Consider the following 26,263-nt stretch of genomic DNA (forward strand, 5'->3'; position numbering starts at 1 on the left):
CTCATTGCAGGGTTAATATCCAATTGTGGTTGCCTCTTTAGGCAACCTTTTTTGGAAATGCTATGTTGCTTATCGGTTTGGAAAAGCGTTCGCATTTAAGAAACGTGTAATAATTGACAAACATAAAACGGTGTATGTTTAAATTTGACCAGAAAACTTTGATCAAATGATAATATTCCAAAAACAGTCAATGTATGGCGAGATGACCTGAGGTCGGGCGCAGTTCCGCCTCTCACCACAGGAGGGCGCTTGGAAGCAGAGAATGGACAGCGGCCGCAAACTGTAACATACTGCTGCAAGAACCTCTATACTTTAGAATTACAAATGTTAACAATTATGCGACCATTGTGAATATCAGATAGAAAAATACACTATAAAATATATTGTTACATTTCGGAAAAACGGCATCCCACTTTGATTTATTATTAGTGCATTTTGTCAGAATACAAGAACACAATCGATAGATACCATTAAGTAACTTATAACAATCCAATCATCTGTGGTAAAACGAAAAGCTTGATTACCTGTTTGTGAGCCTATTATTTGCTATTATATATTCGGTCAAATGGTTTTCCCCCAACCCCTCTGTTAAACCTCTATTTACCAAAGAATGTAGGCCTACGTAAATTAACTTAAACAATCAATACCTCACCTATATAAGACAAAGTAAGGTTATCATTTGAAATGCACCTTTAATGAAAAAAATAAATAATAACCTCTCAATATGTTTTAGGATATTAAACCCCATTGCTAGTGTATTAAAATAGGCCCTGGCGATGCGGGCCTAAAGAACACGTTTCATTATTCTTCAGAAACGTTCAGCCAACATGGCTGATGTACCAGGACCAGTTGCAAAGCTATTTTCTCTAACGGAGAAAATTCAGCTCAGTTGCAGTTGAAATATGAGAGAAGGAGGTGTGTTGACGCGTGCGCACACTCGATTCGCGTAGTTTTCCCTTTTCCAAGCAGTCGGATTGGTGACGTCACGGGCCAGTCCATAGCAGCGGAGCGCCACAGACTCACTATCCACTCACTGAATCACTGGGAGCGATGCTGTTGGCTTGGCTCTGAGGACAACGCGTTTACTTTTATTCCTTTTTACTTTTGCATGGAGTAATTGCATCTCCGCCCACAGGGAAAGGGGAGCTTATCTGGGACTGTGTGTGTTCAGTGGTGTGGTGTGGAGACCTCAGGATCGATCGGAGACGATTTTGTGTGCATCATGTTTGAATGCACATAATCAATTGGGACATATACATGACTGTGCAGCCGCACTCCCCAACGCCAACCCAGGCTGTGGCTGATATTTGAATTCAGAAGCCACCCCAAAGCGTCTGGCTGTGCAGGACTGTGGGTGCGCTTCAATAGGCAATCGCAGCAGACCGATATAAAGGGTGCTCGGATGATTTGCTCGCTCAGATTGCTCGGTTTTAGAATCGTATCCAACTTTTCATTTATTCGTTCATAACAGCAGTGCCGTCCGGCATTGCTCGGGAGATGGCCATGAGATTGCTCTTCGTGGGACTTGTTTTCACCGTGGAGATCCTATCTCCTGTTGGAGCAGTCGAAGGTAAGACCATGTCTTGCATTGTGATAGTCTCGCCAGAGAGAGAGAGAGAGAGAGCATGCATACTTCCAACAGTGATCTGTGTGTGCATGGGCCTTCATTCACCAGATGCAGACCAAGCGAGACAAATGGGTTACCTTTTGACACAACGTGTCCAACAATGTGGATTGGCTTTTATTTGATCTATTAACAGATTAGTTTATGATAACAAAAAAGGTAACACGCGAACCAATCCCGTCCTCTGGTTCGTTTAACCTCGATTTTGAGTTCTATTTTATAATCCTGAAATATGCAGGTACAATAGGCCTGTAAGAATGAAAGGCAGTAGCTTTCCACCACTGCAATACAAATGAAGAGAGAATCGGACTCGCTGGCGGACTCGAGTTAAATCGAGACGCTTTGTCACCGACTGGGACGGAATGGCCAAGATCCCTGTTCAATGATTCAAGATAAAAAGGGGTTTTAGTGTGAACGCTCTGTAGCACAAATTGTATCCATGTTAGGCCAAATAATGCAACCAAATGACGTCGAGAGTATACAAAATTGCAAGTGTAGTCTGTGTTTATTATTATGAACAGGTCCGAGATCTGGCTATTGTCTGTGTTTATGCCTGCATGATCAATAGGAAAGCCCCGTTAATTTATTTATTCAGGAATGCGGCGATGTTGCGATCGTCTGCGGATATAGTATGATGATACCAGGCCCGATGTCTTTCAGTGACAGTCAAATAAGGTGGAATAATGCCAACATAGGTTTGGTATAGTCGTGCAATAACCCCTATGGACCCCACTATGAGCTCTGTGGGGTTGGTTGGAGGGGTCGAAAGTTATTGGCTTTTTCTTTGTCACTGATCGAATGTATTCTCTACCGCAATATGTGCATGTAACAATGCGTGAGACTTAGGCTACTTGTATAAATAAATTCCCTTGCGAATTTGTATCCATGTGCCAGTTGAACAAACCACAAACTGGAACACCGTTTTATAGGGTTGTCTTTTATTTGGACTGTTATGTTGCTGCTGTGACTACAGCACAGTGTTGAAGGAAACCTATACCTTCTGTAGGACAACTGCCAGTATACCCACATGTGTCATTGTCAAGGATCTCTACTTTATATGACTAGATCAGATACTGTGAAAAGAGATGGCTCACAACAGAGCTCTAATCTTCATAGTTCGGCCTATATGTGTCAACAAAGAAATGTATCTCCAGATATTGTCTCGGAAGTTTGCCTACGTGTTATTTTATTTTTGGGAACTGTTATTTATTGTACCAGTCCCCATTGTTCCAGTCGGAGGCCTAAAGAGCTTGTGGTATCTAAAGAGCACTATGGGTTTAATGTAGGCTTAGGAAGAACAGCATAGCTTAGAAAACGATCTGAGTCCCTCCCTCCCTCCTCCATGAACATGCAACATCTGGATACAGAGAGGCCATTAATCCAGAGAGAGAGAGAGAGAGAGAGAGAGAGAGAGAGAGAGAGAGAGAGAGAGAGAGAGAGAGAGAGAGAGAGAGAGAGAGAGAGAGAGAGAGAGAGAGTTAGTTTCAGGGTTCAATATATGGATCCCAGGGTGGAGGGGCGGACGCTTCCTCCAGAACTACCAGAAAGACCCTGCCTTCCCCCAGAGAACCATTCGAGAGTCTCAGCGATCCTACTCCAAGTAGTGGCCTCATGGACTTTGTAATTGTGCTTTCAAATGGACGTCATTTTGACAGCTTTTATTGAGAAATGACACATGGATAGAAGATGTGTGCTGTCATCTACCATCCATGTGGTGTCTTAGACATTCCTGAAAATTGGATGCAAATAAGTAGGGGCCGTTATGGTGCTGAAACATGTGGGAGGAATGGAAGTAATGCTGGAATGTGGAATAAATATTTTTGGCCCCCCTTTCTGCTTTAGAAATAGGTCTCAGAAAAGAACAACATTTGGCAATGTTTAAAAAAAACAACTAATAAAACATTTGGCTACTTTAAAACCATTTATTACACATTATACATTGATCGGTCTTGTGCCATTTTCTTACTAGAAGTGTACTGTGTAATGGTCAACATTGTGGATCTGAATCCTTGAATCCTGAAGTATCTGTTTTCCTCCTCCCGCTACTTGTACAGAATTCTAAGATTAAATTGTGTCTCGCTGGAAAAACCCAGATGTACATTAATGTCTCCATTGCACATCTCCACAATGGGGGATGTGAGATGAAAGGACTCTTCTTGATGGTGAATTGCTATTGTGTTGTGTAATTGACGTTTTCTGGTCGCCATATCACTGTTTACTCTATTTAGCTGCTAAGACCCACAAGCAGCGGTTTGGATGTCTGAATAGGATTGTGTGCGGGGGTGTGTGCTAACACGGCTCAGGGAGTGATTGCGTTGCTTTAGGTTATAAATGGTGTGTAGTTCCCTCTGTGGTTTCAGGATGTCTGTAAGCTAAGCATCCAGCCCACATCTCTTCCTGTCAACCAATTTATGCAGTCACCCTTTTTAGAGCATTAGAGAAAAGCATTGAAAAGTTGAACAAATCGTCTAGGGGCCGACATGAAAAGATCAAACAAAGTATATTCCGTTGAAGAGGTCGTCTTGCGTGACACCTTCTGGCTGAATGTATAAACTTTTCATATCTCTGATGGTGAACTTCTCAGCTGATGCCTCAGGCTAACCCATCAAGCCTGCGATATCTCTTGGGACAAAGAATGACGCGTGCGTGTGTGTCTGTGTGTCTGTGTGCGTGTATGCCTCAAATGTTCCAAGACTGGCCTTGTGCTTGACTGGATAATCGATTAAAGACGGTTTGAGATATAGGCTAAGGTAGAACGATTTCTCAAACGTCTGACCTGTCTGCCTCCATCTGACTCACAGCCACTGCACTCAGTCATGGGGGACTGTTGCATGGTTTAGTTCGACACATCTTTTGAAAGTTGTTCCCCCATGACAGGCCTCAGGTTAAGAATGCATACCTTTTTTAATTAACCTTTCACACTGTAAACATGTAGGCTTACATTTAGGCTGTGTCACATTAATCCATACAAATGTATAAAGCCCATTTTGGGCATTGTATGTATTGCATTTTCTGGAAAAAAAACAAGAGGGCTTATAAGCAGTAGAGGAGATAAGAAAAATCCTTTGTAGCTTAGCTAAATAATACAGTTTGGTTACATTTGGAATGTTATTCTCCCACTATTTGTTGCGTCTCCTTGCTATAACAGAATCAAGCCAGAGAAGCTTCGAGAGCTTTTTCATTTGCAAACAAGGTTGAGGCTGATTTGCTTTCTGTTTCCGGAACAGCTCGATCTGGCCTGGCTTTCCCTAGTTGGGAACACAGAGAGCTGCTGCTATGCCTCTTAACGCAGTGCCAAGGAGTTCTCTGCCCTGGCTCCATGTGCTCCGGTCTGCAATTCACTCTCTTTCTTCTTTTGTCTTAACCTTTGTTTATGGCCTGCTCCTTTCACATGCTGAGGGGGAGTTATCAGGTTAGTCAAAGCGTACCCTCTGTTGGACTGGGACACACAGTCAGTGGGTTTATGAACTCAAATGTCTGACTGCTATGTTTTGGTTGCATTCAGCCATATTGACTTTCTATTGACTTTCTGGCCTATATAGTGTTGTTATCTTTAGTAATTAGATGCCTTTTTCGAGGCCGAGCTTATGACACTATTTCGTGTCTCTCTCTTGTTTAAAAACCTTACCCTCTTAGTGTATTATAGTCAAGTATCCCCGGTTGTACCCCCATAGTCTTGGTGGTTCAAGAAGTCATTCCTTCTGAATAATATATGCTCTAGAAAAACATCCAAGATTGATGAGTTCCTCTGACCTCCATTCTTTTAATTTCTTTTTTCTAATAATTCTATCTTTAAAAATATGTGACATAAATTTACAAAACATTTGTACAAAAAGCAGAAATTCATTATTTTACCTCGGGTGAAAAAAAAACATTATTCTTCGATGTGCTATCACATCAGCCACCTTGATCTTCTTGATGGCTTAGTTTACCCATACTGTATTAGTAAAGGCCCTCATCCAGTCTATCCTCTATTGATGGCCTTCCAGATGATCCCCAAGAGTCTGGGTTTGGTTCAGGCTCATTCCATTCTGATGAGAGCAGGGTTCTAGGCATGTTAGACACATGTGGTTCCTTCATTTCATTCAGATTTATGCACAACTCTGCCCTATTGATAGTCATTCTTAAAAAACACTTTTGTTCCTATCTCCTTGGCCAATAATGTTGGGTATATGTTGACAGTTATTTGTATGGGAAATTCTTATCCCAAAATCAGTATCGGAGAACATGTGTCTAAATGAGACACACCATCATTTTGTAATTGTTATCACACTTGTCTAAGACTGAGAACCTAGATATACCCTACAAGTGTAGTACCCTTTCTTTAACATCTAAGTCAGAATATGTGCAATCTCTGCTCTCCATTAAAACATGTCTCATATTGAATCAATTAGAAAGTTCTAGAATGGGCTGCATGGAGTTGGGTTTGATTTGGGCAGAAGGGATGGCCATATTCTTTGGAGGGGTAAGAAGAAGTGGGCCAGTGGTGTGTCATCACTTTGCATGTTCTTACAAGAGGGCTTCAGTGCTCTGCTGCTGATCGAGAGTCGGTGGCACAGCCATCAATCCAACACAAACATATTTTACGGCCTCTTCATCTCTTTTTCTCTCTTCTCGTCTATTATATCCTTTCTATCAAATTCACATATATAGCCTATCTGATTAGGCAGACCATGAACTGCATGGCTGTTGAATGAGTTTTCTTTGCTCTCTGCCGGATGGTGTTGTTGAGTCAGTCTCCTCTAAAGCAGTCAGGCAGATGTGTGAAAAACCCTCCGCTTCTCAGGTATTGGTTGGACAAACATTATGACCATTTTTACAAAGAGCGTCGGCCTGCTAGCATTCCTGGGCTTCCAGTTGCCTCTGCATCCACATCTGATGCTTTTATACCGAGGCTCTCCCCTAGAGGTATTCTAAGTGAAAACGGGCGGCAGAAGTACAAGCAGCCACTTCATCAACATCCAAAGGAACGGCCCCCCTTTTTGTGGCTGGAAATGCCAATTGACACGCATTACTTTAAACATCATCAGTTCTTCTTTATTACGTATCATTTTATTGGTTTGCAACAGAGTTTTTTTTTTCCCTTTCTTTTAAGGTACACAAAATGTCTCATTTTTGTTTTTCACATTTTAGCATTAATCATGTACTGGAATTCTGAACTCATAATATAATATTGGTTTCGGATAGCAGTGATTTTTAAGTTAATTTAATTTTAAGCAACACAAATGTGACATGGCCTCAGACATTTTAAACAAAATCAAACTTATATTTAACTCATGAACGTTGCAACCGTTTTCTATTAACTTTCTCTTGTATAAAAGACTGCTTTCAAGGCGCTATTCAGCTTTTATTTGAGGAGCTTTGTTCAAAGGGAACTCCACCCCAGAAAAATACATTACGTTCCGAGAGGCAACTTCAGAGTGTTTGGACAAATGGCATTAGTAGTCACTACTTGAATTTATATGCCTTACACAAGTACTATACACCCAAATAGTTAACATCACTGGGCCATTCCGAAAATCGTTAGATTTGGCTTCATGTCTTTTTTTCTTTTAAGGAAAACAGGCAGGGGGCGGCAAGTTAGCAGACTGAATTAACAATTCACATCTCTGTTTGAGATGTTTCAGCCCGCTGTGAAAGAGGACTGCTATGGTGGAAAGTCGCCGGTCGTTCCCCTAAACCTCCAACCTCTCCTTAGCCACAGCCTCCAATTAGCCTTCGAGGTTCTCCCCTTTGTGGTTCCTTCAAGTTGGCACATAAAATAGCCATGATAAAATTAGGAACCCACAATGTTTCATTTCCAGTTTCATGCCAACTTATAGGTAACATGTGGCTCAGCCCGAGTCACTTTACAGCCAGCCCAGCAGAGACGAGCGATGGCCAACACACAGGGGCCTGTTGCGCAGTTCAATGGCTTCACTCATTGCACAACCATGACTCGGCCAATGAGGCTGTTAGGGTGGCTGTGTTTGTTGTTCAGGCAGATTAAGAGGCAACATATAAGCACAAGCACATCCAATGTGTTTACAGGCCTACGCACAACATGTACAGGGGGCACATTGGTGAGCTAATGGGAAGCTAAAGTTAAAACCCCCTCGCCTTGGGGCGAAGCCTCAGGAATGAGAGGGAGAGCCTCACTCCCCTTCAGCTGAACCTCTCGTCTCGGGAAAAGGACTCTGTGGATGTCTGAATCCAATAATTTGCTGGACTCTATCCATTTTATAGGTCACCCTTTATCGTCCCTTCAGCTCAGCCTGTAAACCTGAGTCCGACCAGCTGGTAAAACGTTTACCATGGCCTCCGTTTGCTGTTTTTTACTCACTGAATAGGGTCCTTCAACATTTACGTCTAATGAATTCCTTGTTTTTATTTATGGAATGTTGTTTAATATTGCAAGGGGACATATGGCTCTTAATTTCCATCTGGCTTTATTCATATGAAGACATTCCTTATCCTTGTATTATATCCATAATAGGAAACCAACCTCGGTAACCCTTCCCATTGTGGGTGTGTTTTATGAAAGACAACCCTGACACTCACAAATGTTTGCCTCGTCTTTACACATTCACCCGTCTAGCTTCCTCAGCGTGACACTTAACATGTTACAGGACCACAATGATACACCACCCCCGGCCTCACGCACTCTCTTGTGATTTCAGTCACATCTCGGCCCCCTTGCGGTGCACTCTCTCCCCCTCCCCCCAACACCTCTCTGCCTGCCAAACACAGAGAGGGGCGAGTCAACCAGGACAAGAGAGGCCTTGGTCCCTGCAGAGAATTACAATGAGACTGCCAGCACTGTCCTTTCCAGCACATTACCGCACTCCAGTACAGTAACAAGAACCGGATCCCGGCTCATTGGGGCTACATTAACCGTGTTTGCAACCATAACCCTATTATCTCAATACACATCATTGGCGAGAAGCCTATTGCGTGCATTTACATTTTAACTCATTCACATTGGAGTTCAGCTGTTTTTACCACATTGAATGGCAGATGATGCCACTCCTGGACACAAATTCGACTTTGATGACATTTTGGCGACACTGACTGATGTGTTACTGTGGGCCTGGCGTGCTGACGGAGGTTGGGAGGTGTCCTGCCCTGTACGCTGTTCTGTGGCTGCTCCATTAGTGGTACACCTCCACAATCCACCACGGGGTATTGGCCAGAGCCACCACTAATACCAAGCGAGGCATTCTCTTGTGGTTTAGACAGTGATTGAGGGTCGTGTTATGTCTGCTCTGCTCAACATAAAAGCCCCTCTGTGGTAAAAGTACAAAAAGAAGAAGAAAAATGTACAAGCTAATCCAAAGCAGGCTTTAGTACAGAGAGATTCAACAGTGATCCGAAACTCTGAAAGCACAACTATATCTATGTATGTAGTATAACTATATATTGTTATTTTATATTTAGTATATATGGTAGGAAACGGTTACGGTCAATTCTATGTTATGAACGGATCAGACAGGCTGCTTAGGGGGTTTTATTATTTCAAGTTTTGCAGGACATGCATTTATGGTAACTCCACTTTAACAGATACAGGGTACGCTTCTAAAGATGCCTCAGCATGACATCTGGGAGTCGAAAGCCCTTCAAGCGTGAGTTGCTTTCGTTGCTGACATCAGCATCATCCTTATCATTATTCATTTTTTTCCTCTTCCTTCAGCTCCCAAGACCTGCAGCCCTAAACAGTTTGTCTGCAAGGACCAGGTCACCTGTATCTCCAAGGGCTGGCGCTGTGATGGGGAGAAGGACTGTCCAGATGGATCGGATGAATCCCCAGACATCTGTAAGTACGCCTGGAAACAGAGCGAGCTGCCACGACCTTTATGCCCTCGGGCCCCTTTGGTCTTTGAACACTTTCTTGCTGAGTGTGTACTACTAAGGGTATGGATTTTGCTGTTCTTGGCTTACCTCTCTCACCTTGGGACTATTAAGACTTTTCATTTGATTTATGTTTGGGTTTAAGACATTGTAAACATCAAGTCCTCTTTTTTGTTGAACTTAAACTATATTATGCAGTATACATTATGGTATATGGTGTAAGTTGATTATTGGCATCCTTTCCTAACAGTTAGGGTAGTTTAGGACAAACGACGTGGTGGATTTATGAGCCCTCTACGTCTGAAGGACCAGGGGCTGCAGGACTGTCCCCTGGCTTCCTGGCTGAATTCCAGCTCATTAGGCACTGGCAGCCATGTTTAGTCTGCGTGGCTTGGGGGGGCTGGTGGTGGTGATGGGCGTGTGATCGCCAGTCCCAGCTGCTCACATCTGCTCTCCTCCGCTACTTGTGCCACACCTTGCAAGTGTCACGTCGCACACATTCATTCACAATCGTCTGGAACCCAAATCTGAATGCAAAGCACTTCTCATCAAGGCTTTTATTTTGTAATTTCAAACTGTGGCTGAGAGCAGCCTTATTAGCACTATGCATGATAGTCTATGTGTGAAATAGCTGAGGGGAAACAGATTTATTGGGTTGCTATGTTGTTGAAAGGACATTAAGCAACTCACTGGTGTGAAATGCGGAACATTCATTTTGGTTGCAGTCCAGACTGCTGTCTTCCTCTGCTGAATTGTAATAACCAAATCTAATTGGCTGCAAAGATATGTTGAAATTTAATTTGGGTTCAACTGAAAAATGTTTTTCATATCAGTACAGGTTTTGTTTATTTTACTTTGATGCCAGTCAACATGTTAGTTATAGGGCACTTAAATTTATGTTTCTGAAGGCATTTATTTTTTGCATACATGTGGTCTTAATGTGAACCTGATAATCTATCAAGTACACTGTAGCTGTTCCATTTATTTTTTCTACGAATATATATTGCCCAAGTGCAGTATATCGGGTTTCAGCAGATCATCAAGATGTGCTTTGCTCGATTACCCATGTCCTATTAGCCTTTTGCTGGCACTCTTCCTATATAGTATAGGAGTCACTTATGATTCATATGTTATTGAAGTCCAAAATTCACTTTTCAAGCATGATCTGTTTCCACGAGTAGCGAATGGCTATACATACTTTACTTGGTATGGTATTATGAACTATATCAATAAAGTTTGTTAGACAAGGGAAATGTAAGATACTTTGCATTGAAGGTAACCTAGGAAAGACAGAGTGCTGAACACGGTATTGTTCAGAAAAAAATGGTCTATCGTAAGCATTTACATGAGTCCGAAATATTGGTTGGAACATTACAAGATTATGATGTTTGGTTGGTTTGTTATAGATGGGCAATGCACATGGCGGTTGCCTTCTGGATGTCTTGGATATTAATAAATGAATGTGAGCCTAATTAAGATTTGTAAAAAAAATATTGAAAAGGTCCCTTTCAGACAAGATATGGGAGTAATTTGAGGTCTGTAGAGTGGATTTATCTGTTGAATGCCCGAACTGGATAAAACAAACGGCCAAAAATAACATTTGAACATCACTTCAACTTCATCTTTATTCTGTGGTTGTTACCCAGTGTCCCGCCCAGTTTATCCATCATCTGAGTGGTCAGGAATTCAGGGAGGCAGCTGTCAAGGAAGAGGACTTGGGCCTGCTGAGATGGGAGGGAATTGGCATGCAGGAATAAAAAACAACATAAAAAAAATGATGGTGAGGAATGAGAAATGCATGCTGTGTCTCTCCTGTTTCTCCATACAAAGGGCTGAGAATGATCACAATCACTGGATTGGTTATTTTCTTCTATAAAGTAGGCAGTACAATGGGACATCATAGAAACATAGACATAGTCGTTTCAGTGGTGTATTTCTTCTTTCCTCTTGGGATATTTTATTATTAGACTACTACTCTATCATAGCATGATAGTTGCAATATAAACATGGAGGTATGAAAATCAAGATAATCGATTAGAATGAATATCACAGATCTGTTAACTCGGCATGGTAAGCGAGTATGGATAATCAATACTCAATTAAAGTATGCAGATGAGCTCTTAAGTTCAATGAAGACATTTCTAATAATGTCATCGATTGTCTTATTGAATTGGGAACTGTTTATCCAGGCTGCCTGTGACTAGCTTCACGCTGACTGCGGTTTTGCTTAGACTTTCACTTACATAGGTTTTTCTGGTGATAGAAATCTGTGCGGCAAAAATGTTTATTCAAACTAGCTGGTAGGTGTCTGGAGTGTGCTTAACCATATTTCGTAGAGCTAATGTGCTTTATCTGGTTCTTCCATCCACATCCCCCTCCATCTTCCTGTTGACTGATAAAGACATGATGGGTTGGGATTTTCTTTTAATCCATTCTTATAACGAACATCTCTAGAGCATCTGTAGTTTCTTGTGTTACGAAAAAGCAAAGCTTCAAAGATGAGCCATTAAATGGCAATTAACCACTGTTGGTTTGACTGGAGGCAAAGTTTCATTTCAGGTGAATGTCACCTTTTGGGTTTACAATGGTCATAAATTTGCCTGCTGGCATACACATGGGTTTGCTGAACGTGTTTGGTTTCGTCTGAGTCTTTGATCCAAACCTTTGCGCCGATGCAGGAAAGAAGGCATACAATTCAGTGTCATAGCGTCTAGAGGCCTAATTGCACTGTCATTCCCCTCAAACCTTTCATTTAGACTATAATTATGTTTGGGAGCTAAAGACATGCTTCTGTCAGAGTGCTTAGGCTGCAACATGGAGTCACATCAACTTTTAAAATACTTTGTTTCACACAGTGGCTGCCAATGCCAGAGGACATTGCTGCATGAAATCATCATCTCTGCCTTGTAACACAAGCTGCAAATTAAGGCCTTAGCATAGCCTAGGAGCTGTCCTTCATGAAGCCCTTAAAGTAGCCTAGCAACTGTCCTTTATGAAGGCCTTAGCATAGCCTAGAAACTGTCCTTCATGAGGACCTTAGCGTAGCCTAGGAACTGTTCTTCATGAAGACCTTCTTGGAGTCACAGCCAGAAGTTTAGGGAGGTGCATGCATCTGAAGGATGTTTTTGTACAGATGGGATCTACGTTACCAGTTGAGCTTAAGGGAGGAAGAGGTAGGGGTCCTGGCATGAGGCCAGCTCCTTAAACAGCCCTGCCCCCCTACCGCCTGCGTTGATCTCTTTCCCACAGCCCCGGTGTGCTCAGATCAACATCAGTAGGGGGTCTGAAGAGGTCTCTGTGAGCAGGTGTGACCCGGCCAGCTCTACTACTGCTCCTGAAGGTCGACTACTGTCGCACATGAGAGATCAGAAAGACTGCGCATCAGGGCAGATTGCGGTCACGTGACGGTCGCATGGGCTGTCACACCGCCCTTTTTAAGGCGCGTCTGCCACTCGTGCTCCACTCCATTTTCGGCACTTGGCGTACGTGCGGACAGACCGACACACCGGAAAAGCAATAGATATCCAAAGAAGAATGGAGTTTGTTGAGACATATCCGATCTGACACTATACATGGTCACATGAAGAAGGCTGATTTGCAATGTTTTTCCCCCCCATTTATCTCTTCTCTTTTTTCTAATTTTGCACTGTTTGTATGTGTATTTTTGAACTGTGTAGTTGATTGACGCCTACGTCTATGCACAAAATAAAACATTATTTTGGAATGTACTTGCTTTTGTTATCTTCAATTTAATTGTAGTAGGCAGACTACAAAAACGTTGTCTAAGCACAGGTGGTATGTGTCAGGTGAGCATAATCATGGCTATAGAAACTATAACTGCTGGCCCACAAGCTATTGGAGAAGAATGCACCTACTGCTGTGTCTCAGATCCAAAACTATATATGCTTGCACCGTGACATGGTGTCTGGCTGGCATCAGACACTGTGCTAAGCCTTTACTCTGCATGCCTTTCGTTGTTTAAAGATGCGCCATTTCACCTCAAAATATAAACACAGGCACGTGCCTGTGTTTCTACGCACGCATACTCCCTTATCTCTGCTTCTAATTATTTTAGGGCTTTATTATGCTGCTACATTTCTGCATATTCCTAAATCCCCTGTATGTAAGAGAGTGGCTGGGTTTGTTTCTTGCCATAGGTTTACCATGCAAATGTCCATGGGAGGATTTTCAAACAGGGGGAGGTGTAAAGCATCTGATTGATGCAAATCTTCTCCTTTTGTATTCACACCCTATGCTAATGTTCCTTCAGGAGAAGAAAATGACCCGATTACTTTATGCAATTAACACTCGAAAATGCCTGGTCAGGATCTCGTAGAGTTCTCTGCAAGCACTGTTTGGTTTTCATTTGGTTAACCTGGTTTGTCCTCAATGTAATAAAGTGTAATGAAAAACGAGGCAGAATGCTTGTGACGCAACCGGTTACAAGAGAAGTTCATGGTAGTAGGTAGTGCAAAGTACTTAATTGTGTAGCATCTACAGTAACTGCTTTACATGGGGAATGGGTTAGCCTAGCGATTGTAATACTTGCACTTGGTTCTATGAACATCTTTACTGTACCGACAGCGATATATTGTTTCACTTCTTATGACAAATGTACTTATTGTAACAAATGCACTTATTGTAAGTCGCTTTTGATAAAAGCGTCTGCTAAATGCCCTAAATGTAAATGTAAATGTAAATATAGAGTTGCCGTTCTATTGCATCACATCCCCATCCTGTGTCTTGCTTATCCACAAACTTAGTCTGGTTTGGGGGTCCGGGGGGACTGGGCAAGCCAGAGCAAGACCTCTGAAGGCCTCAGGTGGTTGGGGTACTTGGCCAGCAGGAGCAAGGCATCTGATGGCCTGGTTGTGGGGTTGCGTGCTCATGTCCCTGCAGCTGGGTTGGGCTTATCTATCCTTCTCCTGGAGGTGGTCTGGCCAATCCCTTGGACCCCCAGCTGGAAGGGGTCCAGCCCAGCCCTTTGACTGGCCCTGCTGACTGTCCTTGCCAGACCAAGGGAAGAGCCGGACTGTGGATGGCCTATGGCCTGTGAAAGGAGGGATGATCCTGTACTGTGGCTCAAGAGAGCGAAATGGAAATATCCACTAAAAACGATGATCCTTCTTTGGGGAAATGTCTTCCTTTACAGTCTGCAGGATCTTTCATGATGGAAGCCAGTAGGCAGAAGTCACAGGAGGCAGGGGCTCAAGGTGTGGGTGCAGGTTAGGGATGGTGATGGTCCTCCTGCTCAGCCTCCTCTACCTCCCTCTCCTCCTCTACCTCCTCCTCCTCTACCTCCCCCTCCTCCTCTTCCGCCCCTCCTCCTGCTCAGCCTCCTCAACCTCCACCTCCTCCTCAGCCTCCTCCACCTCCTCCTCAGCCTCTTCCACCTCCTCCTCTACCTCCCTCTCCTCCTCCTCTACCGCCCACCTCCTCCTCCTTCCCCTCCTCCCCCTCCTCCTCTACCCCCCTCTCCTCCTCCTCTACCTCCCCCTCCTCCTCCACCTCCTCTACCGCCCATCCTCCTCCTCCACCTCCCCTACCTCCCTCTCCTCCTCCTCCACCTCCTCTACCTCCCTCACCTCTTCCTCTATCTCCCCTCCTCCTCCTCAGCCTTCTCTATCTCCCCCTCACTCTCCCCCTCTGCTCCCTGCATTTTGGTGCCTTTGTCTGCCCAAAGCCGGCAGAGAAGATAATGTATTCCTTCTTTTTTCTGCCCTTCTCAGATCTCCGTCTTCCTCGTGTGTAAAACGTCTTTGCTTCCAAATGGTTGTCTTGTCACTTTTTATTTTAACCCTTTCTGGAGTTCATACCTGGTGGGGACTTTTAGCCATCCAGTACACATTGAAATGAGTGTACAAAAACGTAGACTGGAGATGTGTTTGAGTTAATTTACAAATGAACACACAGACAGACAGACAGACAGACTCAATTATACCACTGGTTATATATGCTTGGTGCACAGTTGTATAACCTGTGTAGTGGTATGCAGATCTCTGTCCCCCTGCTGGGTCCCCTTTGGCCGGCATCTCAGTAAGGTCATTATGGGCTGTCGGCCTCTGTGCTAATGGGGGTTAGCAGAGGCTACATCCCGCCAGGTCTATGTGCTCTCTACACTGCCTGGATTCCCCCCGTAACCCCCAAGGCCTGTCTTGGTGGACCGCCCCTTGCCTGGTCAACCCTCGCCGGGTGGAAGAGTTTATTAAAGCTGACGGTTATCTGCAGGGGAGTCATGGGCGTCCGTGGAACCCCCCAAGGAGGGGAAATAACTGCTTTTATGCCCGGGACAAAAGATTGACAGGGGGTCCAATTTTAAGGTCATTACATAAGCAATCGGACTGTGGGGAGGGTTGCGGAGGTTGAGGTGACGGAGGCACACAGCAGGAGGGAAGGCGGTGGGTTTCAACGTCACTGACTATGAAAGCACCGGAGTGTCTCCTGAAGTGAGTCCCGGGGCCTCACAAGAGGTGTCACTTCCACATGGAAGGTACATTGGTGCCCGAGGGATATGTGAAAATGTGTCCTTTGCAAATGTCATTTTTCAAGGGTTTCTTATAAAGGGTTTCTGCAGGGCTGAACAATGTCCCTGACTGTATGTTGTTGGCTTTCTAGTGGGATTGTTTTTGCTGGCAGTATGGTTAGAGATGGAGAATATGACTAATGTAAGTGTATCACACTTCCAGTAATATGTGGTGGGAGTGTTCTCCCACACCAGGGGTCGGCTTAGCTCAGGAGGTAGAGCAACCGTTTTGTAACCGAAAGGTTGCTAGTTCGATCCCCAGCTCCTCCTAGCGTTGATGTGTGTTGATGTGTCCCTGAGCAAGACACTTAACCCTAACTGCTCCTGACGAGCTGGCTGTCGCCTTGCATGGTTGACTCTATGTGTCAATGTGTGTATTAACCGATGTAAGTCAAAGCGTCTGCTAAATGCCCTAATTGTAATTGTACTGTCTTATCATTGGTTGGTCGCTCACTTGCGATGTGTATATTATCATCTCTCTTTATCATTGTGTAATTTTGTACATCTCTGTTACAGAAGTTGAACTTTGCAATACTTTTTGATTTGGTCACTTATAGTATTGGTTATTTGTAGATGTGGGGAATTTGCCCTCAGGAAATCTAAAGGAAATCTATTTAAAAAATGCACACTTCTGATGGAAGTCAAGGAGGAAAATATCAGAATAATAGGCTAACGTCCTTTTATGGTATCTTATGGTATTTTATGGCTATAAAAGTTAACATTTGTTTTGGTTTGCAGCAAGGTTGGGCTTTGAACCTGATTTTGATATTTGCTCAAGTATTGGGGGAGGGGGTTGGGGGGGTGGATGCTTTCTTGTGCTCTGTCTTCGTTGGGCTCTGTCTGCAGATAATCTCATGCCACTGATAGAGGAGGAAGGAAACGGCTGCTGCAACTATGAAGTGGGTTATTAAAACTAACTGCCAACAACTTCCTTAACTGGAGAAGGGCAGCCACCAGGCCAGCGACTGCCCTGGTGGTTGCATTTATTTTTTATTTTTAGGGTTAATCATTGCATTTGGGGATACGATTTGAATAGGGTAACATGCCTGTATGTTAGAAATATCCCTTATTATTCTCACGCTGTTCATTTCTGCAAAAACAATTTTGGTGTCTTTCAAAAACGATCTAATTTGTATCATGTCGCTTTAAGCCTCTTCCCAAGTAGCCCAGTCTGCTGTGATTGGTCGAACGCTTTGCGCCTGTGTCTACAAATTCACTCCCCCGAGAAGTGGTAAACATTGCGGGTTCTGCACTTCAGCACCGCCCACTGAACAGTCTGACGTCAGACTGTTACTGAAGTAAAGTTTGAGCAAAAACAGGCTTTTTCACTCAATTATTGAGGGGCGTTCTCGGTGGGTGAGAATACTCCCCCTTGCTCGGACTTAGATTTTTCTAGCTAAGCAGACTTAAAACCAGTATACATACATCATTGAACAGTCTAAAGCAAAGGGAAAAGTCAAAAAAGCATGATATCACCCCTTTAATACCCTGTTGTTCTTTATTCGGTTTAATTCAGCAGCTCTCTATTCTGCCGTTGCCACGGTATGACCGTTGGATGACTCCTACCAGTCATTGCTCCATTACTCACCATTGTTGCCTTTCTGAAGACCTGTTGCAGTGGAGCGCTGCCCAACAAGCCTCCTCTTCTCCTCGTCTCCTTTTGTATCTCGCTCTCTGTCTATACTGGTTATCCGTCTTTTGTCTTTTTCCCAAATATTTGTGCCATGCCGGGCCTCGGTGGCGGTGTACGAGGCGGTGCACATTCATTTACTGCATCCCATGACGGGGTTAACTTAAAAACGCTTGAGTTCACACTCTGTAGCCAAGCGGAGAATACATTTTATTCCTTGTTTTGAAATCCCCATATTGGCGGGTTCATCACGAGAGGAAGGCCTGCAGGAGATAACTGACTGCTCTGGTGTTTCTCCAGCATTACAGACGTAGTCACGTTAGAATACCTCGCATATGTTTATATTCCTGATGGGATGCATTTTAATTTATATCAATTCAAATTAACAATGCAATTTATACTTTTAAGATCTCACAATGTGATTCAAATAGTATTTTATGCATTTCAGTAGAGATTTAGAAGATCAAATACAGATTGCAATGCATTTAGGTCATAGTATAGGAGATTCTCATGTTGGATTTCACATCATTTCACTTCACCGACTCGCAGATCTATCCTCGGCATATGAAGGTTACAAAAACTGCTCCATTCAGTGTGTGTGAGTCACTACAGGTGTGAAGGCTTACTTTACACACACTTTCCTATAGAATCCTAACCAATAGTCTGCCAACTTTATACCTGCACCCAGGTCTGCCAACATGGCTACCTGTTCCATAGGTTCACCTGGAAAGACCCTCTCTCGCTCCCTCCCTCACTCATGTTTTTCTGTGTATTTGCTGTATTATCTTACGGACCTAGCATCATGCATTGCAAAATACAGTCGAGGACTTCTCATAGTCCAAAACTGTCCCAATCTGGACCCAGCCCATACCTTGTCTTACTTTTCTAGTTTGCAAGACATTCTCTATTGATCAATAAATTGTTTGTGGCATTGAATATGCACCTTAGTTTGGGATCAATCACGGTGATCCTGTCCCCAGACGCATATGGTTTTAATGTTTCTTATTTTCCGATCATTATTATCGTTTTCCGGGCGGTATTAACTGCTGAAAATAGTGTTTGTCTTGTTGCTGCTGAGTTCAGGCATTAACGTCACATCATAGTATCTTGACTGTCTTGAAGTTGGATGCATTTTGCTTAAAAGTTATAAGAGTTGATTTTAAGGTTATGTTTTTTGCCAATCGTTCCACACCTTTGGTTTTAAAAACAAAATCTGAACCTTTTGAGGAATAAACCCTGGTCGATGCCTAACATGCATTTCAAGATCCTATTTATAGGGTGCATGCCTGTTTACGTTTTGAGTTCTGAGCAAATCCCTTATGGCTACCAGATTGTCCTCTAGACGGTAGACTGCATATCTCTGTCCCTAAACTAGACCAAGACAAGTGAGGAACCGTTGCGTCTTTATCGAGCATCTGGCGGCTGCAGATCCGTTATCACCTGAGTATGGGATGTGGAATGGTTGACTAGATAGAACAGAGAGAATGCCTCTCTGACAGTCTCACCCTGTCTTAGAGACAGATAAGATTCAGCCAGAGGGGAGGGAAGGTCTGGGAAAGTCAAGGTCTGTGGTTAAATAAAAAATCATCATGACATTACTTTATTTTATCCTCATCACTGTACCCTTTCCAGTTTTCCTGGAGATGATACATGAGAATTGAAAGTGTGAAGCAGTTATCATTTTAGACAAAGTTGATTCATAACTGAATTGATCATTGAGTCATTGAACTGACTCAGGGTTTGGCTTCTGACTCCAGGATGCTAGGAGGCTGCTCGCTGGACTACCCTGCAGCCAAGCGACTGATGCTTTTTGTGGAGTTGTTTGTTTCCAGGCCCTCTTTACAGGCTTTATGAATCCACTGGCTTAACCGTGCCTTCGGCCCTGTTTCAGGTACGCACCACAGGATGAACCAGTGTCCCGTGAACGAGCATGGCTGCCTGGACCCAGACGTGTGCATCCATCTAAGCAGAATGTGTGATGGAGTTCCTGACTGTTCGGAAGGCTGGGACGAAGGGCCTCACTGCAGAGGTAACACACTCCTTCACAACCAGACACATGTACATGTAAAGGGTTTGGGGAGGGGCCTCACTGTAGAGCTCATAGGTCATTTTAAATGCTCTTACACACTTTATTACATTGTTATTTTTTTCCGGTCACCAATTTATGCATTGCACGGCCTTACTTTGCGTGCAATACAATCTAAAGTTGTGATGTTTGTTTTCGAGCTGGTTTGCTAAAGAGGCCAATGTAGATAACAATAAACAACGACTAGCAAATGACATGACTCAATCACAAAGACCCTATAAGTGCAACGAGACAGGAAATGACGTCACAAGTGCAACTCGGAAGGCTGGTGTCCGAGGCATCTGGAACACACCATAACACACTCCTTTACACCCAGCAGAGGTGGGTAGAGTAGCCAAAAAATTTGCTCAAGTAAAAGTACTGTTACTTTAAGACTATAAATACTCAAGTAGAAGTAAAAGTATTCATAAAAAAAATGACTCAAGTAAGAGTATAAAAGTATGCAGTGAAAAGACTACTCAAGTGCTCTACAAGTACTGAGATTCTCCAGATTTTATTTTTTTAAATACGCAAACGGTACAAAATAGCCACGAACAAAATATAAAAACAGCAATGTTCAAATGAAGATATGTTAAATAACATCCTTTTAAATGAAACAATTAATAAAGTCTTTAAAAATAAAACTAATAACCCTTGAACTAAAACAATAAATTAATTCTTTGCAAAATTAAATACATCAACCTTTAAATAAAATTATCAAAACCTGTGAGTTTGTTTGATTGTTACTGTGTGAGAAGTTGTGATTGTCTCATACAGTTTCAGAATCAGCGGTTTCTTCCATTTTGTCGACACACCCAGATAGTCGCTAAAATCTGCGTGTTCTGCTCCTGTGAACATGGCACGCCACTGACACAACATTGGCGCAGAACCGGAGCGCGGAACCGGAGCCATTAGACAAGGGTTTTTTTTGTCTATTAAAAACACTTGTCATGTGACTTAAGTGACTTTGTCAGGTTTTTATTGGTTAAAATAGTCACGTGATAGAAATGTTGGCTGAAGACGTCCCTCAGGGAAAGAAATAGATCTCGCATTTAATAAAAAAAAAAGAGATAAAAAAAAGAAAGTAACGACCGTCACGTAGCCAAATGGAACAGCGTAAAAGTACCATTCTTTCTTCAAATACATACTCAAGTAAAAATATGTTTCAATAAAACTAATCCTAAAATTACAATTTATCCAAAAAGTTACTCAAGTATTTGTAACGGAGTAAATGTAGCGCGTTACTACCCACCTGTGACACCCAGACACACGTACATGTAAAGGCTTTGGGGGAGGGGCCTCACTGTAACAAACTCCTTTGCACCCAAACACATGCACTTGTGTTTTGTTAAGAGGTTTTTATACACAATGCATTCACAATGACTGAATTCTTTTAGAGTTCTGGGGTCAGTCGGACGATCTGTCTTTTAATATCTGTTTCTTGCACCACCACAAATGGTTATCTACACCAAACCAACTCCAATGCCAGAGCATGGTAATGTGTAGCCATTATGTTTGCCTGCATTATAAACCATTGTCTTGCTTTTGTGTGGAAAATGTCATTAATTTCTATCAATAAGCCCTGGCTTCAAGGCCTATTCCCTCAGTCCTTATAGAAGGAAGAGCAGATTGGCTTTGATGCCAGCAGAGAAGAATCCCGTCAAACCATCCTGTATTAATTGCAGGCCTGCAGACGCTGCACTTGGGGACCATAGGTCTGTCTTTGTTGGAGCAGACGAAGGACTGCACTTGCCGAGCGTTTCTGGAGTCCCGTGCTCAGATAGCAGTCTATGTTCGTCCTGTTGGGAGAACCGCCCTGAAATGTACTAGGTTGTTCCTGCTGTCTTGCTGTGCTGGAGAATGAATATTTATTTAGGTTTTATCAACAGTGAAATCAGCGTTGCTGAATTTGGAATATTGCATCAGGTTGTCAAATATTTGCGTGAACCCTCTGCTGCCATGAAACAAAGTCTGGTAACAGTTATGGGTCTCTTCCCAGTGTTCAAACAGCTAATCTGCTCAAGAATATTGCAGCTGTTCAGTAATCTGTTATTAATACAGAGGGAATCTTTATGAACATGCAGAGAGTTACTCTACTTTCACGTTTGGTCTGTTGAATTGAACATGTGTGTGAGAACATTTCACACACGACCACACACATGCACGCACATGCATGCACGCATGCGCACGCACGCACACAAGGGGAACATGCATATTCTGAAGTACACAGCTGTACCAACCAAAACAAATATTTATTCATGCACACACAGATTACATTCATACATATGTCTTCATGTTCATAACACAAGCATGCATGCATTCTCACTATTACTCACCAAGACTTGCCTTTTCTGGAACTAGACACTAGCATAAAGTCAAATAAATGGGGTTTCCGGGTACATCTTCATCCCATGTTTGGCGGCCACCCACTGGTCTTTGACAAGCGTCCCAGTGTTTGCTGCTATAAACTGCAGGCTTGCGCAAGGGTGCATGGCTACTGACATCTGAAAGCCCTCTCTGTCATTTAGTGTGTCCAGGTAATTCCGCAGAACTTGTTGACTGGTGTGTGCGTGCGTGCGTGCGAGGGTGCATGCGTGCGCTTTGCCAGGATCTTTTCAGTCATAGTCCTTTGTTCAGTAGGAGCCAGCAGTTTTTTTTTTTTTATTCATGGGTGGGTAGCAGGTGTTTACGTGGTTAGCGTGGCAATGCCCATCAGCCCACACAGAGCAAATCATTCCGAATATGCTACCTGATCCCAGATAACATGCTAGGTCTGGGGAGCAGACCTGACCCAACGTGTCTTTAGGAAGTCTGAAGCCAGACCCCGTATCAGAAACAGTTCAGTTCCAGCGTTTTAAACCACGTTTTTTTCAGTTTGGCTTGATATCGAATTACCGTGATGTTTTCGCCCAAATAGAGCATCTCTCCATTTCAAACCACTAGACTGGCCCCCATATTTCTACACTTGGCAGGCTGATTAGCTCTAGACGTTGGGAGGTTAATGATGAAGATGATGTTGAAAAGTTATCTGGGGCGGGGATGCAGGCTTATGAGATATGTTTTCTTAGTAGTTGTGTTGAGAGGCGATGACTGAGTCCTCTCCAGATGCCTCCTGCTGCTGTAGCAGCCATCACTTCACCAACTCCTCAGAGTGCGCCTTTGGCTGGCTCAACATTGGTCGCGTCTTCCCCCTCCCAAGCCGCCGTTTTTTCCACCGTGTGTCAGAGGTTAACCCAAAGTCATTTTCCATGGCTGCGCCATAGCCGACCACAGGCCTTGGGGGGTTTTCTTTGACCGCTGCAGCTGCAGTTCCTCTCACCTTACCCAGTGCTGCTGACTGAGCAGGCCGTCGGGGTCGATACCCGGTAGCAGGGCTGGAAGGCTCCACTCTGTTGGTCAGGCTGACAGAGTTCAGTGGCTTAATTACCAACACAAAATCCATCTGAAGCCTTTTAGACCTCAACCACCTACTGGCTGCCTCTACAGTGGTGGTGCAGTACAGAACAGGAGACAGAGGTTTAAGGGTGACACCAGATAGGACGAACTGATGTCATCTTGGTAATGAGACGGCCATCCAATCCCCTGTGTTAGGTCCCCGGGCCTTTGTTATTGTTATTGCTGTACCATCCCACGCATGTGTGTTGACCCCCAGGATTCAGCCTGAATAGTATTGGACTGTAACGGCATGGTTTTATGTATAGTGAAGTGTTGTCACTACAGGTGGACAGGTCTTCATAGTAATATGTTAAATGGTGTATGTGTAGTATTGTTATCTGCTGCATGGGAATGGTTGCATTCTGGTCATTGCCTTTATGCCGCCTTTTGTTTTGTGCTTGGGGGGCCCTGTTCCAGGGGTACGGGCCCTCTGTCCCACTTTGCCTCACAAGTGACTGATTGGTGGGCAGGAAAGGGGGCATGGTTGCTGTACTTATACATTCTCTTGCACCCCTCCTCCCGACGCCACACAGAAGGCCCTGGTTGATGGACTCGCCCCAGTGGCTGTATTGTGGTCTACTAGCTGTCCCTCGTTGTACAAGGAATAACTAAATGGGATTTGATACTCTTTAGGTGTGACTAATTCTTTTTTTTAATTGTTTTGCTATACCTATTGTATTGTAAAGAAAGGCTCAGTTGTGTTCCAGCCCTGATTTTGTGTATTTTAGTTTACTTTTTAAACAGATTTGGCTAATGTAAGTGTGTGTGCGTGTGTGTGTGTGTGTGTGTGTGTGTGTGTGTGTGTTTTAATTATTTGGGTGGCTGGGGGAGTACCACGCTGCCCTTGTTTGGGATCAGTTTAGGCCAACTTTGATGTTCTCTCATTATACAGACTTCAGCCCTTCTTCTGTTTACTTATGGTAACTTTGGCCCCTTTTCTCCCTGGGAACGCCCCCATTCAGAGAACAGTCTGCAAACACTCTCTCTGTCTTCTGCTCAGCCTCACTTTCCCAAAACACACAAACATGTTGTGATATACAAACTGGTATCTACCCTATTTACCGGAAAATGACCACAAAAAAACAAACTATCTTTGTCAGTGTCGGGCAACCATGATAGGATCTCTTATGAGGTGGATGGTTTTGATCTAGGACAGGTTGTGGAGGAGACCCCGTAAAGCTCTGGCATGCTGTTGTCAACCTCAGGTAGACAAGTGCAGACATGCCCTCCGCCAACGGTCTGAGTACCGGCCAAGGAGGAATGTCGCAGCCAGCGACACGCACACCGCGGATTAATCTGTCGTGCGTATGCCCATTAGGGATTCAACTTCTGCTGCATCTACTGCTGTCTCGAGTGCTACCGGAAAAAGTTTTTTTTTTGATTGTGCAATGGGCGTTGTTTGTTTTGTCTGGGCCATGAATAATTGGGTGATGATTGTGGGAAATGAACGTTCAGGCAGATGTTGATGAGTGTGTGTGTGTGTGTGTGTGTGTCTGTGTCTGTGTCTGTGTCTGTGCCTGTGCCTGTGTCTGTGTGTGGGGGTCCTGGACACAACAGGATCAATGGCTTTTAACATGCTTGTTCCGCAGAGCCACAGTGTGATCTATTTGTTTTGTTCATTAAAGTCCGAAACACTGTTGTTGTTGTGCACCCAGGCCTGTCCCACACCACCTCCTCATCCCCAAAGTATGGCCAGCACAGCCACCAGACACTTCCTCTACTCTCCCAGCTCTGTGTTCCTTCTCGTTTTACTCATTCGTTCCTTCTCCTTGAGCTCATGGACTCATCTTTTGAACTTTTAGTTAATTTTTATTTTGCTTGTTTCTTTAAACTATCAATGTAATCTGTGCTGAATGATATACAGAAGAAATAGAAGTGACCAAAAATGACTAACAATATTTTGTTGCATTTTGGAAACGGTTGGAGTCGGAGGTTAAGCGAGGAATTAACCGTGTGTGTGTGTGTGTGTGTGTGTGTGTGTGTGTGTGTGTGTGTGTGTGTGTGTGTGTGTGTGTGTGTGTGGCGCTTATTGAATAGATTCGATATGGGCCACAGTGTTTGCCCGGAGCCCTTCCTCTCTATGGGGCAATAACAAAAGGGCCATTGTGGCCCAGAGTGCCCCAGTCTTTCTATAACGTTGGCCCTTTACGTCCCCTTACCTCCCTGCTCTCCGGCCTACAGCGTGGACAGCACCCAGAGCATCAGCAGTAATGCGGTATTGGTATGAGCTTGAAGTACCCTCATATTCTACCTAGCAGAACCTCTGTAGGGAGCAGGCACAGCGCTTGGCCAGCCACCAAAAGCTGCCTTGTTTCGTCAGAGAGATATTGTACCTAAGAAAACGAATTTGCACGAGTGGATGAAGCTTTCGATAGATACAGTATTTAATCAGTGGCCAAATGCAGTGTTGATTTGAAAGGTTAACAGACCCTATGTTAAGGTGACATGCTTGTGGGGTCAGGCTGCTCGAGTTTGTGTTGGCTGTTAATAGCCAATTACATGCTCACAGATGCCTCTGGCGAAATGATTGGACAAAACAAATATGAAGCAAAATGACGTGAAACTCTCTGTTTACCAAGATACCTGCTTGTCTCAGAAGAACACCGGAAGGAAATGAACAAAGAATTCTATGCGTTTTTCGTTGAAGGTTTTCCATTTTAATTTAGACAGCATACCCTGTGAGAGGCTTAATATAGTTTCAGAACTATATGCATATAGTATGCATACAATATGCATTTAATACCAATGATTGGTATCAAACACTACCTGAGGCATTGATAATTACAGCCATGTATTTTTCTTAATTACTTTTTTTGTAGTATCTTACTATCTTAAAATTTGACATGTCAGGCCACAATCTTTCATTGAATCTTTCATCACTTCCGGTTGGTTTAATTGTAGCATTATATACATCCAAGTCATAATGAAAATGGCTGTTAATAATACTTAGCCATCTTAAAATGGTTGCCCCTAGTCATGTTGGGCTGTACACTGTAGTGCAAAGAGATTAAGTGAAACTATAAAAACTCAAAGTGTGTGTGTGTGTGTGTGTGTGTGTGTGAGGGGCCGCCTGGGACAGAATTCATACTTGGTCTTACACACACTATTATAATCTCGCATATACACCAGTATACTCATACACACACTATTATACTCCTT

General features: G+C 43.5%; 1 protein-coding gene across 1 annotated transcript in view; it reads left to right on the forward strand.

Annotated features, from left to right (window-relative positions):
* Positions 1 to 1,039: 1,039 nt before the first annotated feature.
* The window catches only part of LOC307079561 (low-density lipoprotein receptor-related protein 1-like), a 99,375-nt gene continuing 74,151 nt past the window's right edge, over positions 1,040 to 26,263 (forward strand). The window contains exons 1-3 of the mRNA XM_079741987.1: positions 1,040 to 1,570; positions 9,294 to 9,416; positions 19,496 to 19,633. Coding sequence (XP_079598113.1) covers positions 1,498 to 1,570; positions 9,294 to 9,416; positions 19,496 to 19,633 — 334 coding nt within the window. The 5' untranslated portion in view covers positions 1,040 to 1,497. The remainder of the gene's footprint in view (positions 1,571 to 9,293; positions 9,417 to 19,495; positions 19,634 to 26,263) is intronic.

This window comes from Pollachius pollachius, assembly GCF_949987615.1.
Source record: "Pollachius pollachius genome assembly, chromosome: 8".
In the NCBI taxonomy this organism is placed as follows: domain Eukaryota; kingdom Metazoa; phylum Chordata; class Actinopteri; order Gadiformes; family Gadidae; genus Pollachius; species Pollachius pollachius.